The 13,179-nt window shown below is 40.9% G+C and overlaps 1 protein-coding gene across 4 annotated transcripts in view; it reads right to left on the bottom strand.

Moving 5' to 3' along the window:
- The window catches only part of LOC102205074 (nucleoprotein TPR-like), a 33,263-nt gene that overhangs the window by 6,483 nt on the left and 13,601 nt on the right, over positions 1 to 13,179 (bottom strand). For 3 of the 4 annotated variants that reach the window (XM_005737577.1, XM_005737580.1, XM_005737578.1), the window contains exons 20-43: positions 12,380 to 12,520; positions 11,983 to 12,178; positions 11,704 to 11,900; positions 11,473 to 11,613; positions 9,221 to 9,337; positions 8,324 to 8,527; positions 7,950 to 8,134; positions 7,597 to 7,744; positions 6,749 to 6,886; positions 5,800 to 5,931; positions 5,515 to 5,645; positions 5,070 to 5,280; positions 4,835 to 4,984; positions 4,400 to 4,492; positions 4,143 to 4,247; positions 3,740 to 3,952; positions 3,366 to 3,404; positions 2,445 to 2,639; positions 2,167 to 2,278; positions 1,861 to 2,054; positions 1,120 to 1,190; positions 734 to 933; positions 383 to 589; positions 126 to 250 (exon numbers count right to left, since the gene is read on the bottom strand). In XM_005737577.1, coding sequence (XP_005737634.1) covers positions 126 to 250; positions 383 to 589; positions 734 to 933; positions 1,120 to 1,190; positions 1,861 to 2,054; positions 2,167 to 2,278; positions 2,445 to 2,639; positions 3,366 to 3,404; positions 3,740 to 3,952; positions 4,143 to 4,247; positions 4,400 to 4,492; positions 4,835 to 4,984; positions 5,070 to 5,280; positions 5,515 to 5,645; positions 5,800 to 5,931; positions 6,749 to 6,886; positions 7,597 to 7,744; positions 7,950 to 8,134; positions 8,324 to 8,527; positions 9,221 to 9,337; positions 11,473 to 11,613; positions 11,704 to 11,900; positions 11,983 to 12,178; positions 12,380 to 12,520 — 3,645 coding nt within the window. The remainder of the gene's footprint in view (positions 1 to 125; positions 251 to 382; positions 590 to 733; positions 934 to 1,119; positions 1,191 to 1,860; positions 2,055 to 2,166; positions 2,279 to 2,444; positions 2,640 to 3,365; positions 3,405 to 3,739; positions 3,953 to 4,142; positions 4,248 to 4,399; positions 4,493 to 4,834; positions 4,985 to 5,069; positions 5,281 to 5,514; positions 5,646 to 5,799; positions 5,932 to 6,748; positions 6,887 to 7,596; positions 7,745 to 7,949; positions 8,135 to 8,323; positions 8,528 to 9,220; positions 9,338 to 11,472; positions 11,614 to 11,703; positions 11,901 to 11,982; positions 12,179 to 12,379; positions 12,521 to 13,179) is intronic. The other variant, XM_005737579.1, reaches the window with a different exon arrangement.

Here is a 13,179-nt window from a genome sequence, read left to right as displayed (position 1 = left end):
AAAACTCAAGTGGCCTGGAACAGGTCTGTATTTTAATCAGCATTCACACAACATAAGATACCCTAGAACTAACAGTTTAAGAATGACAGCACTTCTATTTCTAGTTTCTGGGTTTTTGTGTTTACCTGCATTGCTGCTGTTGCTTTGAGGCGTAGCTTTTTGGTGGTTGGAGGTGTGTGCGAGCTCTCGGGTCTGCTTTCTTCTTCCTCCTCCTCATCATCATCATCATCTCTGCTTCGCTTTGAAGATGCTTTAGTGGCATCACAAAAACACACCAGGACCTCAGTTAAGAATCTGACCATCAACATTTTCAGTACTATATTTAGTTTTTTTTTACTGTTGAGGTGTTTTGTGAGTAAAGTTTCAGGCTTCTCTTTCTGACCTGTTACACTCAGAGAGGAGGGGGATGAGGATGTAGATGGCCGCTCTGCCTCCACGCTGGGCCCTGCATCCTGACTGGCTGCCTGCTGCTGAGTGGGCTGAACAAACGCTGTGGCCTGAGTGCTGCTTGGCTGAGATATGGAGGTGGGTGCATTCACCATACTGGAGCTGGTAGAGTGCACAGAGGCTGATGTATTCATCAGCACTGCTAGGAGAAACACATTTCACTTTGACATATACTGACACATACTGCTTCAAAATCTCAAAGCGCATCTCCAACAGAGATCTACTTTTATTTCAGTTGTCTTCTTCTAGAAGAAAATTGTTGAATGGATGGCCTTCTTGTTCTTACCCTCTTGGCTTTCAGTCTGTGTGGTCGGCATTACTGTGGCCATAGGTGTTGGGACAGGGACAGTTGCCAGGGTAACCAAAGGACGGATGCTGGCTCGAGGCGTGGCCTTGCTGCCAGGAGAGGGACTTGGCTTGTTGCTAGGAGATGGAGTACTTGGGGTGGGTCGGATGTTGGCAGTTGGAGGCTCAGACAGAGTGGAACTGATGGAGAAAAGCGATTTGTTGTGTCTGTTCTACATTTAGAAAAGCTCTCTTTCAGGCTTTGAGAGTTCATACTGGCGTCTTTGTAATGTGGTTTTTAAGTTCATCAAACTACAGCCTCATTACGTCCACTGACTTGACATTGTATGAAACGTTTACAATCATTCAGAGCAATTTATAGTTTACCTCCCTCTGTCTTGTGCAGGACTCTTCAACGATATCTGTCTCTGGTCTGCAGACCTCGTCTGATCACCCATCTAAGGACAAACAGGTGTGTTCTTGATCATTACCACAATCACATGATGGAAATAAATTTAGCAAAGCAAACTAATTACAGGAAAAAATGCTTTTTTTTTTTTACTGTTGCAATTTAGACAAAAAATTATTCAATTCCTCGGGGGAAAAAAACAAAACACTTTCTCAAAGTTGTAAAATATTGTTTCCAGAGTATTTTTAAAAAGATATTTTGAGAAATTTGCAAATACTTAAAGCATACAATTTGTAATTTTAAAAATATAACCATTTGTAAAATATCTGTATTGTTAAAACCTCAATTTTAAGACAAACAAGGTTTCACATTTGAATTTTGGAACATTTTGAAAAATAAAATATTTAAATATTCATAGAAATACTATTGTAATAACACAAAATGATGGGTTATGTTATCCATAATAAAGGCTCTATTTCTGGTGTTGGTCTAGCACAGTCAGTCACACTTTGCTTCTGTAATATTTTCATCTTAGCTTGTAAAGAAGGTTTTCTTATACCACTTTGGCTTTCTTCTTAATTTTGCGACATACAAACATGCATGCACATTAAAATAACAAATCTGAGTTTTAGCATACCTTTAGACAATTATAACAAGAAAAGGGTGAGTTTTTTCAAAACATGCTCTATGTAATGTGTGCCTTCAAGTCCATCCTGTACCTTAGCTCCACTCTGGTCCTGTGTTTCTTCTCTGGCGTCAGAGTGAGTTTGTGTCTCTCTCCGTTCCCTAAGCTCTCTGTCCAGCCGAAGAAGTCGTCCTTCATACTGAGATTTGAGGGCATTCATTCTCACCTCCAGCTCCTCTTTACTCTGCTTCAGTTCTTCTACCTCCTGACTGAGCTGCTCTTTAGCACCTGAAGGTAAAGGAAGCAAGTCACAAATTTTAGTCACGCTAAGCATATTTGCTTGTTTGTTTGGTGATATTTGTCAGCAGATTTTCATATTATAGTGTTTTTCTGAGCTCACTGTTTAGCTGGTTGATTTTGGTCTTGGCTCCCAGGAAGGCCTTCTTAGTTTTTTCCTCTTTGTCGGCCATCTGCTGTTTGAGCTGCTCCTCTCTGATTTTGCTCTCGGATAGCTAGCGAAAACATTCATAAAAAAAAAACTGCTTTCATAACATCTAATTTTAATTTAGTGCGTAAAATTCAACATAAGAGACTGTGCTTGCATTAAACGATTATAGAGGGAAATCGAACGACAGTTGGACTTGAATGTAGTTTGGAGTATGTAGGATTCTCAGATACCTCCTGTCTGAGTTTTGCAAGCTCCTCTTGTTGTGCCTGGTTTGCCTCAGCAGCTGCGGTAGCATCACTTGAGTGGACAGACTGGGAACTCTGGTTTTGGCTGGCCTGTGCGGTTCGGCTTGCTTCATTAGCTTGTTTGGCTTCAGTTAGCTGCTCCTTCAGATGTTTTATGTCTGCTTCACGCTCAACAACCGTCTGAAGGGGAGGTAAACATGCCAAAAGATTAAAATACCATTTTATGCAAGACATTTGAGTTGCCTAAATCTTTTTCTCCAAATTTCACTGAGAAAAAAGTATTATGTTAAATAACATTTTAAAGGAAAGAAGAGGACATTAATTAACAACTCATAGTTCCTAATATAGTCTTCTTCCTCAAATTGACTACTTGCTTGGTTAGTGTTTAGACGATTACAGTAAAAAAGCAAAAAACAAACAAACTGTTCGAGTATTCAGTGTCATCACTTTGCCACTTGGGGAAAAAAGACTGCTCATGGCAAAGGTTTCCCTTCAGGTCTGTCTGGTAGAAAGGCCTTTTTAAAATAACATTGTGAAGTCTACTTTAACACAAACTAGAACCTTTTCTCACAAATAACCAAGTAGTTGTTGTAACCAAACTCTGACTGACAGTGTAAACCAAATAATCCTGTATTTACTATTGGTTTCAACTACAGTCAAAGTCAAAGTCTGGTTTTTATGTTTGTTGCTCTACCCTTTTTGGCCACACCAACACAACCTTCACTCACTACTTTAACAATTTGTCAGATTCAGTCTTCCTGCAACTTGATCTGTTTAGCACAAACGGAAAACCACGTTGTTTTTGATTGAAGACGATCACATAACAGAGGTAAAAATACAAGGGGATATGACTGGCATTACTAATCCACTGAAAATTGATTGAATGATGTTGATCTCTTTCCTAACCTTCTGCAAGCTCTCCAACTGGCCTTGAAGCTCAGTCACCTGTTAGGAGGCAAGCACAGATACAGAAACTACTTGTTAGTTTACTGCAAATATGACAAAAATACTACATACTGTTAAAAGAAGAAGGCTCATCACCAAGCTGTCAGACTGCAGAAGTAAACTGTTGTGATGTAAACTGAGCCTTTTATCATACTAGGACAATATTTACACAAATATTACATGAAGATGTGAAATGTGCAAAGAATTTGTTTTGTCAAAAATAGTTTTGGTGCATATCAGCACCAGAAAAAAAAAAAGATAACTCTTTGACATCACAGAGTTGGGGGGTCATCACATCATCACATGACCTCACATTGTTAATAATTGTTGCTCACCTTACTCTCTGCTTGGCTCAGAGCAGTCTTGAGGCTAGAGATTTCCTGGTCGTAGCTCTGTTGGCTGGTTTGGTGGGTCTGCTGAAGCTCTTTCTGACTGGTGAGGTTCTGCTGAAGGGTTTCTTTAGCCTGCTGAAGCTCCCTTTGGAGCTGCTGAATCTGGTTCTGACGGGCTTGAGCTTGAGACTGAGCTGTTTTTAACTGGTTCTGCACCTTTAAGAAAAAATGAAGCAGGTAATGTGGTTACTGTAGGCCTATTCTCAGATACTGGCTGGGATTCTTTTAGATCTGGTGATGGAGCTCATGTGCATTAACAGTCTTTAGACCAATAGTCCAAATAAATAAAAGGTCAACCACAAATCTAGCAAATAGGTAAAATCCCTGTTCCTGCAAGAATTCTCACCTGCTGGGTGTGACTCTTAGCTTGTTGAAGCTCTTTCTGATTTTGGGTTAGTTGGTTCTGATTCTGCTGCAGTTGAGTCTGGGTCTGGGACAGCTGGGACTGGAGCTGTAGGATCAAAGACATGACAGAGCCAATGGCATGATGAATCTACACGCTATCTGCTATCTGAGCTAGCAGCTATCTGAATATGGTGTTCATTTTTCCCATCTGTGAATAAAGACTTGCAGGCAGTTTCACCTAACTTTGTCAAACCGTACCTGTGTCAGCTGGTTTTGGACCTCCTGGACCTTTTCCTTGAGCTGCTGGTTTTCCTTCTGGGCTCTTTCCAGCTCCTGCAGGGACTTCTGGGCCTGGTGAAAAACTGACAATTAAACTAAAAGAAACAGAACCACTATTGCATCTCTGTGTATCTCGATACACATAAATATCACACATAATTATGTGTGATAAATAAAACTAGGAGATATTTTTTGCTCTGAATTGACTTCAATCATTAAGTATCAAAGTTATTTGGGTGGACTGCTGATTAACTGGATAGGAATTGATCTAGATGCATAGAGCAGAACTTTTTTGTTCCAAATATCTTAAATACTCCCTCCATGAGCCTTTTTTTATTTTTTGGTAAATATGATAAAAAGTTAAGTTGGGAAAAAAAATAAAGACTTGCACTGGTCATGTTTAACTTTGCTCACCTCCTCCTGTTTTTTCTGCACTTCTCCTTTCAGGGCACTCAGCTCCTCCTGGGTCTTGCTGAGCTGCTCCTGAGCTTTATTCAACTCCTGCTGTACCTCCTGGTTTGGAGCCACCTCGCTTCCTGCTTTAGTAGCTGTTTCACTGACCAGCTGGAAAAGACAAACATAAATCCCCATTGCAGTTGTTCTCCACGGTCAATGGGTCCAAACCGTTTCCACAAACCTATCGCCGCACCTTGTCATGCTGGGCTTTGAGCTCCTCGTACTGGGTTTTATAGCGTCGTCCAATCTTCTTCACCTGGGTTATGGTCTTGTTCTTCTCCACAATGTCATTGTTTTTTGTTTCCAGGTCTTTCTTCAGAGAGTCTCTTTCGGACGTCAGGCGGGCAACAGACTCTCTGAGGCCATGTAGCTGCGACTGAGCTGAATTTCCACTCGCACTGGATCTGATTCACACATAATCATCTGTGTAAGGTTATTTTTTTGGATGCATTGATCAATTTTCTACTGAGTTGCTGGAAATTAGGTTCCGATCACTTAGGCAGCAAAACTGCAAAAGTCTGGTACAAACCACACAAAAGAAACTAGAGTTGGGAAAGTACCGTTCAGTTCACCTTTGTGGCGTTAGTGTATTTAACAGGTGTAAGCCTGTGTGTGTGCGCCTGTGTGTGTTGCTCTACCTGGCCAGCTCAGCCTTCAGCTTGGCTGTCTCCTCAGCCAGCTGTGTGATGCGCTTCTGTTGAGCCTCTCTCTCCGTGGTGAGTTTCTGTCTCTCCTCAACATCACCGTCTTTCTGTTGGCTGATCAGTTGCTGTAAAAATCAAAATCACAAATCTTCTAAATCTTTTGCTTGCTGACTGAATGTATAAACTACTACACTATGGAGCCACTATGTTACAGAAATGAGAGAGAGAGAAAAAAAGCATTTACACATGTACTCAACCTCCTCCACAGAGTGGCATTACCTGATTTTTTGCTTTTAATCGTTTAAGGTCTTCCTCCAACAGCCTCTTGTCAGCCTGCAGGGAGCCATTCTTCTCTGACAGCACAGACAGAGAGTGATGCAGAGGGCTGATGTCTGACTGGAGTTTTGTGATCTGGTGAGACACAATGTTGGGCGTTTTAAAGCTTGCTGCATGTTTGACACCAGACTCTCTGTATTTGTATCACTTCAGCTGATGTGCACCTTTTGATTTCTGTAACTTGGCACTTTGCAAAGCTCGGTTGAAGACACAAGTAAACGATCGTGTTGGTTTTTTACTGCCATTTTAATGACATTCCAGTACAGAAGCTTAGAGATATATACAATTACAGTGCGATATTGCTACAGTTTGAAAACTTGTAACTTTGTGGGGGGGAAAAAGTCATTTCTTCTGGTTTTGACTTCCTCCCTTCCTATACAAGTGCTTATGTTGTGATATTGCTCGAGCGGTGGCATCTATTGTTTAGGAGAACATAGCAGCGGCTTCTTGCCTCTTATTGACGGATATAAATAGAACTGCCTGATAATATTGCAGCAGCACAAAAAGTAACCAACGTGGTATATACTGTACACAAGAGTAGTTGCAGTAGGCTTCCAGGTATGCTGTAGTGACGATCTGTATTGTAACTGACTCCACAACATTTTGTTATAGAAATTTGCTGCAACTGCTTAAGGTGAAGTATGTCAGGTAAAGGGGGGTACGTTATTTGAACTTGTTTCCAGTAGCAGAGCCATTTCTCTTCAGCTGTTTATTATTGCAGATTGTAACGTTCAATCTTTTTTTTTTTTTTGAAAATATTATGCATTGAAGATAAGTTATTTTGTCAGTTATAGCTCTTGGAGAGAAAGGTTACAGTTAGAAAAAAAGAAGACGGAACTGGCCAAGACAAACATGAAGACAAACGGTGACATGCAGTGCAGTGCAAACTCACTTTAGCCTGAGCTTGCTGCAGTTCTTGCTCCAGTTTATCTCGGTCCATTTTCAGCATCTTGTTGGTTTCTCGAAGAGCACTGATAGTCTCCATCTTCTTTAGCTGCTCTTCCTGCTGCACTAGAGTTTTTGCTGTAGCCTGACATAGAGGAAGAAACATATACAGAGAAGTAACAAACAGTATTCTCTATTATGTCCTTTGCACATTTAAAAGTCACACTAGCATCCTACTTGCTGCTTATTTTTAAAAACAAAAAACAAAAAAAAAACACTCTTTCTTGCTAAATCCGGTACGGACGCTCTGCACTTACAATACAAGTTTCTGAACTGACTATCAACCTCACAGTGTTCAAGAAGTTGCATAGTAACAAATTTGTGGAAGTAAAGTTTTACAAAGTATAATGAAGCTCTTCATTCTGTAGTAGATTCTCAAATATTAATCAAGGCCTCTTTTTCCTCCAAAAATAACTTGTTGTTTTGTTTTTTGAGCAAACTGATATTATTTACATTTACTCGGCTAAAGTTACAGCATTATGGTGTTTCAAGTGAGGCAAGAGGTGACTCTTACGGCAACAAAAACCAGGACCTCCCACTATATTGGTGTCACAGCTTCACTAATCTAACTAATCTACAGTCACCACACTATATACACCAGCTTTTAATTGACTACGTTATTTGATCCCAAAAGGTTGATTCTGTTCATCTGGACGTAGCGTTTTCAATGGGAGAAACATCTCATCACTCATCCAAGTGACTTCTTGGGATTTACTTACCTGGATGATTGAGCATGGATCAAGATATGTTATTTGATCAAAGGTAAAACAGATCAAACACTCCCCCAACTCATACCTGCATCTTCTCCCTCTCAGCATTTAGGGTTTCTTGTAGTTCCTTTAATTCTCTCTCTTGGTGTTCCACTTGCTGTTTGTAACGAAGAGCCTCTCCGTCAGACGCCTCACATTGCGCTATAGCGATATCCTTTTCCCGCCGCACAAACCTGCACCGCAAACGCACATTTTACACTCAGTTCTACTTTGAACAAGTAAAAGATTTATAATGAAAGAATTATTAGAATTTCATTTCATCATAAGGTGCTTCAGAGGTAACGATGTTTACATACTCTATTATAAAATAAACTGCAGTGTCAGCTATTTCAATACTTAATAACACAAACAATGATCAACCAGCTCGTGTTACAGTACCTGAGTATTTCTAGTATTTGCTCAGTGGTCTTTCCTTCCTCACTGAATGACAAGTCAAGCTGCTGCGGTTGCTGTTGTTGTTGCAGCTGGCGGCTCTTAGCAGCTATTTCATCCATTTGTTCATGCAGGAGGGAATTCTGCTTTCCCAACTCCTCACAGTGACGGCTCTGATTTGACAGATCCTCCTGAATGACAGTCATAGTAAGGACTGTTACGATCATTCACAAACAGTCTTCTAATTACATTTTAATTTTCTTAAACTAAGATTCATAATGTGGTTTGTTCAACTTTATATATCTCAAACAGTTATTCAGACCTGCGTGAAAAGAGGGATGTTAGCTTGCCCGATTAAGATTATTGGGTTGTTGTTCTACCTTCAGCTTTTTCTCTGCTGTACTCCAGGCTGCAGTTTTCTCCTGCAGGAGGGAGGTGGTCTTCTTCAATTCCTCCTCTAACTCCATCTTTTGTGCTGCTCCTTGTTGGAATTTTTTCTTCAGTTCCTGTAGAGCCTCCACATCAGCAGCATGAAGCATTAGCTCCCGCTCATACTTAGCCTGTGCCTCTCCAGCTAGCTTAGTCTGACAGGAGAAGAGAAGGGGAGGGACCTTCAGTTGCATGTCAAGTGTGGTTTTCTTACTGTAGGCAAAAATTAAAAAGAAAATACTGGCAACCACCAGCGTTACCCCTCAGCCTCCTAGTAGACACACTTATGATATCATTTTCAAAATCCTACATCACCTTGTTGTCAAGTTATAAAGTCCACAAGAGTTTTGGAAAACTTACTCTGTACTTGAATCTCAGTGACCTTGACCTCAAACTCCTTCAAGAATTTTAGTAGATGCACCTATGTTATCAATTTGAAAATCTAGATAACTTCTTTTTTGAGTTATGAAATTCACAAGAATTTCTGAAAATTAGGTCAAGGTCACTGAGATTCAAGCTAATCCAAGATGTACGTTGCCTTGTTTATGAGTTGGTGGTGGGGTGATGACAATACCCCACCACCTTTTTGAATGAATGAATGAATGAATGAATGAATGCTTTATTGGCCATATGCAGGTTGCCCCACAGAGGAATAGGACCCCCCCCGACTTACACACACAACAAAGACATCACATGGGAATACAGTCGGAGATCGGCAGCGTTGCAGAGAATAACATTGAAAAAAATTACACAACAATGGGAAAAGTACAAGAGGAAACGGCTGAAGGGTAAAAACTGGTAGGAGTACAGTAGAAACCAAGTATATTAATCAATGCACGTGTGTGTACCTGCAGCAGGCTGTCCTGCACAGCCTTCTGCTCCAGAGTTACAGCAGCAGCTGCCCTCTCCAGAGCCTCCTGTTGCTCTACCCGACTGGCCTTCAGACTGCGTTGCAGCTCACACACCTGTACAAAGAGAGTATAGGAGATTACGGTCATTGCATTATCAAGTTGTCCGTGGATCTATATGTGCCTGAACAATTGAGCTTATTCTATAATTTGCATTTTAAAAACAAATAATTGTTGGTGACTAATTTGTCATATCATTCATAATAATTATGCTCACGTGGGTCATGCAGCACAAAGTTATTAAAGTTGTGATGGTGAAGGCAAACATGGCTGGAAGCGTTACTGCTGGAGATTCAATTCCCAAAAGAGCAGCTACTTTAGTGGTGTGGAATTATTTTAGATACAAACCAGCATATACACAACAGACCAGTGCAAAAAGCCTGTAATGTCGAAGGGGGGAAATATCTCTAACTTATTTCACCTTCTTAAGCATCAGCACCCAAGCCTGTATCAGGAATGTCTGAAAGCCTGGGAGGAAAGCTCTGCAGCTAATGCTACAAACTAAAACAAAGTAAGCTAGTTCAGCATGGCATCACCAAGTCTCTCGCCAGTTGCATGACTTGATGCATTCTCAATGATCCAGGTAAGTAAATCCCAAAAGGCTGATTCTATTCACCTGGACATAGACGATATTACCCAAACTGTCACCATTTGTTTGCCAAAAGATATGATAACTTTTGCACTGTCCACTTCCTGCTGTGACAAAACAAATTTCCCACGTGTGGGACTAATAAAGGTTATCTTATCTTATCTTATGATTTCAAGACGGCACTCCCAGACTCATTGTTATCTGTGAATTACTATGTACTAACCACAGATTTATAGTCAAGTAGTATGACAGCCTTACCTCAGTCTGAGGCAAAGAACAGGGGGAGAAATTAGTTTTATACTTCTTAAAGTTATTGCACTTTTTAAGGTAGTTTTCATAGAATATTTCAAGTCAATGTGTTACTTTTATTTTGTCAAATGAATAACAACCAATTTTTTCTGTATTTTGGCAAATTTATCGCTATCGTGGTAATACTCTGAAATATCGTGTTTGGGCCATATTACCCATTCCTACACCAAGTGGGTCCTCAGTTGGGTACTGATTTGGGATGCAGACGATAAAACACACGGTATAGGGATTAGTAGAAAAACCTGAATTAAGCCATCTTCAGGGCTTACTTTCCTAGTGACAATGGCATACACAATTAATCATGTGGCTGCCAGTTAATGATTATTGCCATGAGAGTAGAAATAGCTGATGCTCTGTTAAAGCATTTTTGAAAAGCACCTTATATACAAATGTGCAAATAGTTTTTGACTGCCTGGCTTATTTTTTCACGTTTCTTGTTGCCTTTGTATTGTACGTATGGTAGAATCTTGAAGTCGACATCGAGTCAACATTTACAGCTGTGGTCAGAAGTTGACATCATGGGTGTGAATGTGATGGTAAATTTGGCATACAGCCGTAATGACGTAAAAGAAATCAACACAGGGACAAAAATTATACACACAGGCTCAAATATACAAACACTGACTTAAATGTTTTACAAAGGTTCTACAATGTATTTTAACTTGACACAGTCAAAGCCTATTTACTTCTCATTGGTCATCATGATTGACTCTAACTGCTAGTTTTTCTTTGCCAGCATAAAAATGTATTTGTCTGAAATGAAAATTAGATTGACCAATATACAACAATGGGAAAGTGCCAGAAATTCAGCAAAGATCTAAGAAATTATAGATTTACACAAGTCGGGAAGGTTTAGTGGAGCAATTTCTAAACAAATGTAGATTCCAAATTTTGTTCAAATTCAAGTTATTCAGTGTGTCTTTTTCCAGACCATGGCAAACTAACACAAGAACCTCCAAGGCTCAAACCCGGAAACTGCTGAAACACCACTGTCACGGTCCACATTGAAGCAAGTTTAATGTAGCCGTGGACTGAGTGGGTGACATCCAAGAAAGAACCCCCTAGTCCAAAATTAACACTTTCAAGCTCAACTTTGCAGCTGCCCACACGGGCACTTGTTTTTAAAGTCATTACAGATGTATGCTGTTCAATTGTTCCACTCTATTCTAAGAGATCAGTAAAAGTCTAAATTACTATAACATTTATCCCTGATAAGTGTATATATGCAAACTTATGACCACAGCACTAAGTAAACGTGTGCTTGTATCAGAACACATGTTAAATTATAACTCACTTGTTTCTCCACTGCACCCACAGCCTTTCTTCTTTCCTCTTGCTCTTGCTGCTTCATTTTCTCCAACTCTAAAATCTTCTTCTCCAGCTGCTTCTGCACCTCTTCCGACTCTTTCAGACGAACCTCCAGAGGAGAACGTAGCTAAAGCATGAAGAAAGGTCAGTATGAGAGTATGTTAAAAGGTGCACAGAGCAAGGAAGTACAGTATTAAGTAGTATTTAGGAGCGGTACCTCCTTCTCTTTCTCTAGACTGTCTTCCAGAGTCAGCACCACGGATCTATACTGCTCTACAGAGGCATTAGCACTCTTCAGCTGCTCCTCTAATTCACTCTTTTTCTCCTCAACACTGTGCAGGAGACCTTTCACCTCTGAGAGCTCCTGCTCTGATTGGCTGGGTAGCTGGGAGGCTGCTGGGACTGGAGAGCGCACTGTGGGAGACATTACTATTGTTTTACAGCTGACTTTGAGTATACAGGTACATTAACCCTTTGTACGGCCATAATAACTTACCTCTCAACGGTGCTCGGAGGCCTACGGCCCTGGTAACTGGCGTGGTGGTGGTGCTGGTAGCCTCAGAGGAGGTAGCAGAGGCCAGCTGGGCTTTCAGTGCTGCCACCTGCTGTTCAGAGCTACGCAGCAGCTCCCTGGTCTTCTGCTGCAGTGTGTTTTGGGTCTCCAGCTGCTTCTTAGCTTCTAACAACTGAGCCTGTAGAGCAAATGGAGGTTACAAAGGAACAAGGAATGAAACTCTTATAACACACACACACACACACACACACACACACACACACACACACACACACACACACACACACACACACACACACACAGTCTATCAGTCTACTCGAGCCATGCGCTCTCCAACAACGTTTACAATGAAAGAAATAAACACAAATATTATACATACGTCCATAGTACGCCCAAGGGCATGTCTCTGTGCCACTTCCTGTTCTAGTCTGGTCTTCATCGAAGCCAGTTCTGACTCCAGTTGTTCTATCTTGTTGTTCAGATGCTGGCGTGTCTCTGTTTCTGCACGCTCCATTGTCAACTGGACATGACATCCCAAGAAAGTGAATTTAACACTTTTAAACTTTAGACATGCTTTATACCTATACTGAAGGAGAAAGAGATGACTACCAAAACAGGTGTTCAGAGTAGTCTAAAGCTTTGGTATATTTACATACACCTCATACTACGGCTGGGCCATATTATACTTCACTTTATACTTTATAATGTTAGGCAATGATAAGAAAATGACATAAAATGTGCATGCGCGGTGCCTTTGTTTTCATACGCACATGGCAGAAAAAGCATGGCGGCGACGGAAAACAAGAAGGGCAAAAGTGGATTGTTGAATGAAACAGATGAACAAGAATTGTTTTCAAAACCTGCAACTTCAGTGATGTGAAACTGGTTTGGTTTTTGTCCATCAGATACCCACCACATTTTTTGTAGAACATGCAAGTGGACCGTCGTTATTAACGTATTTTCTGCACTATAATGGGGCGACCGTGGTTCAGGGGGTTGGGAAGCTCATCTTGTAACCAGAAGGTTGCCGGTTTGATCCCCAACTCTGTTTGTCTTAGTCATTGTGTCCTTGGGCAAGACACTTCACCTACCGCCTACTGGTGATGGCCAGAGGGGCTGATGGCGCGATATGGCAGCCTCGCTTCTGTCAGTCTGCCCCAGGGCAGCTGTGGCTACAAC

Source organism: Pundamilia nyererei, unplaced genomic scaffold (assembly GCF_000239375.1).
Source record: "Pundamilia nyererei isolate P.nyererei 1_Seehausen unplaced genomic scaffold, PunNye1.0 scaffold00077, whole genome shotgun sequence".
Taxonomy (NCBI): Eukaryota; Metazoa; Chordata; class Actinopteri; order Cichliformes; family Cichlidae; genus Pundamilia; species Pundamilia nyererei.
This window is presented reverse-complemented; position numbering and strand designations above follow the sequence as displayed.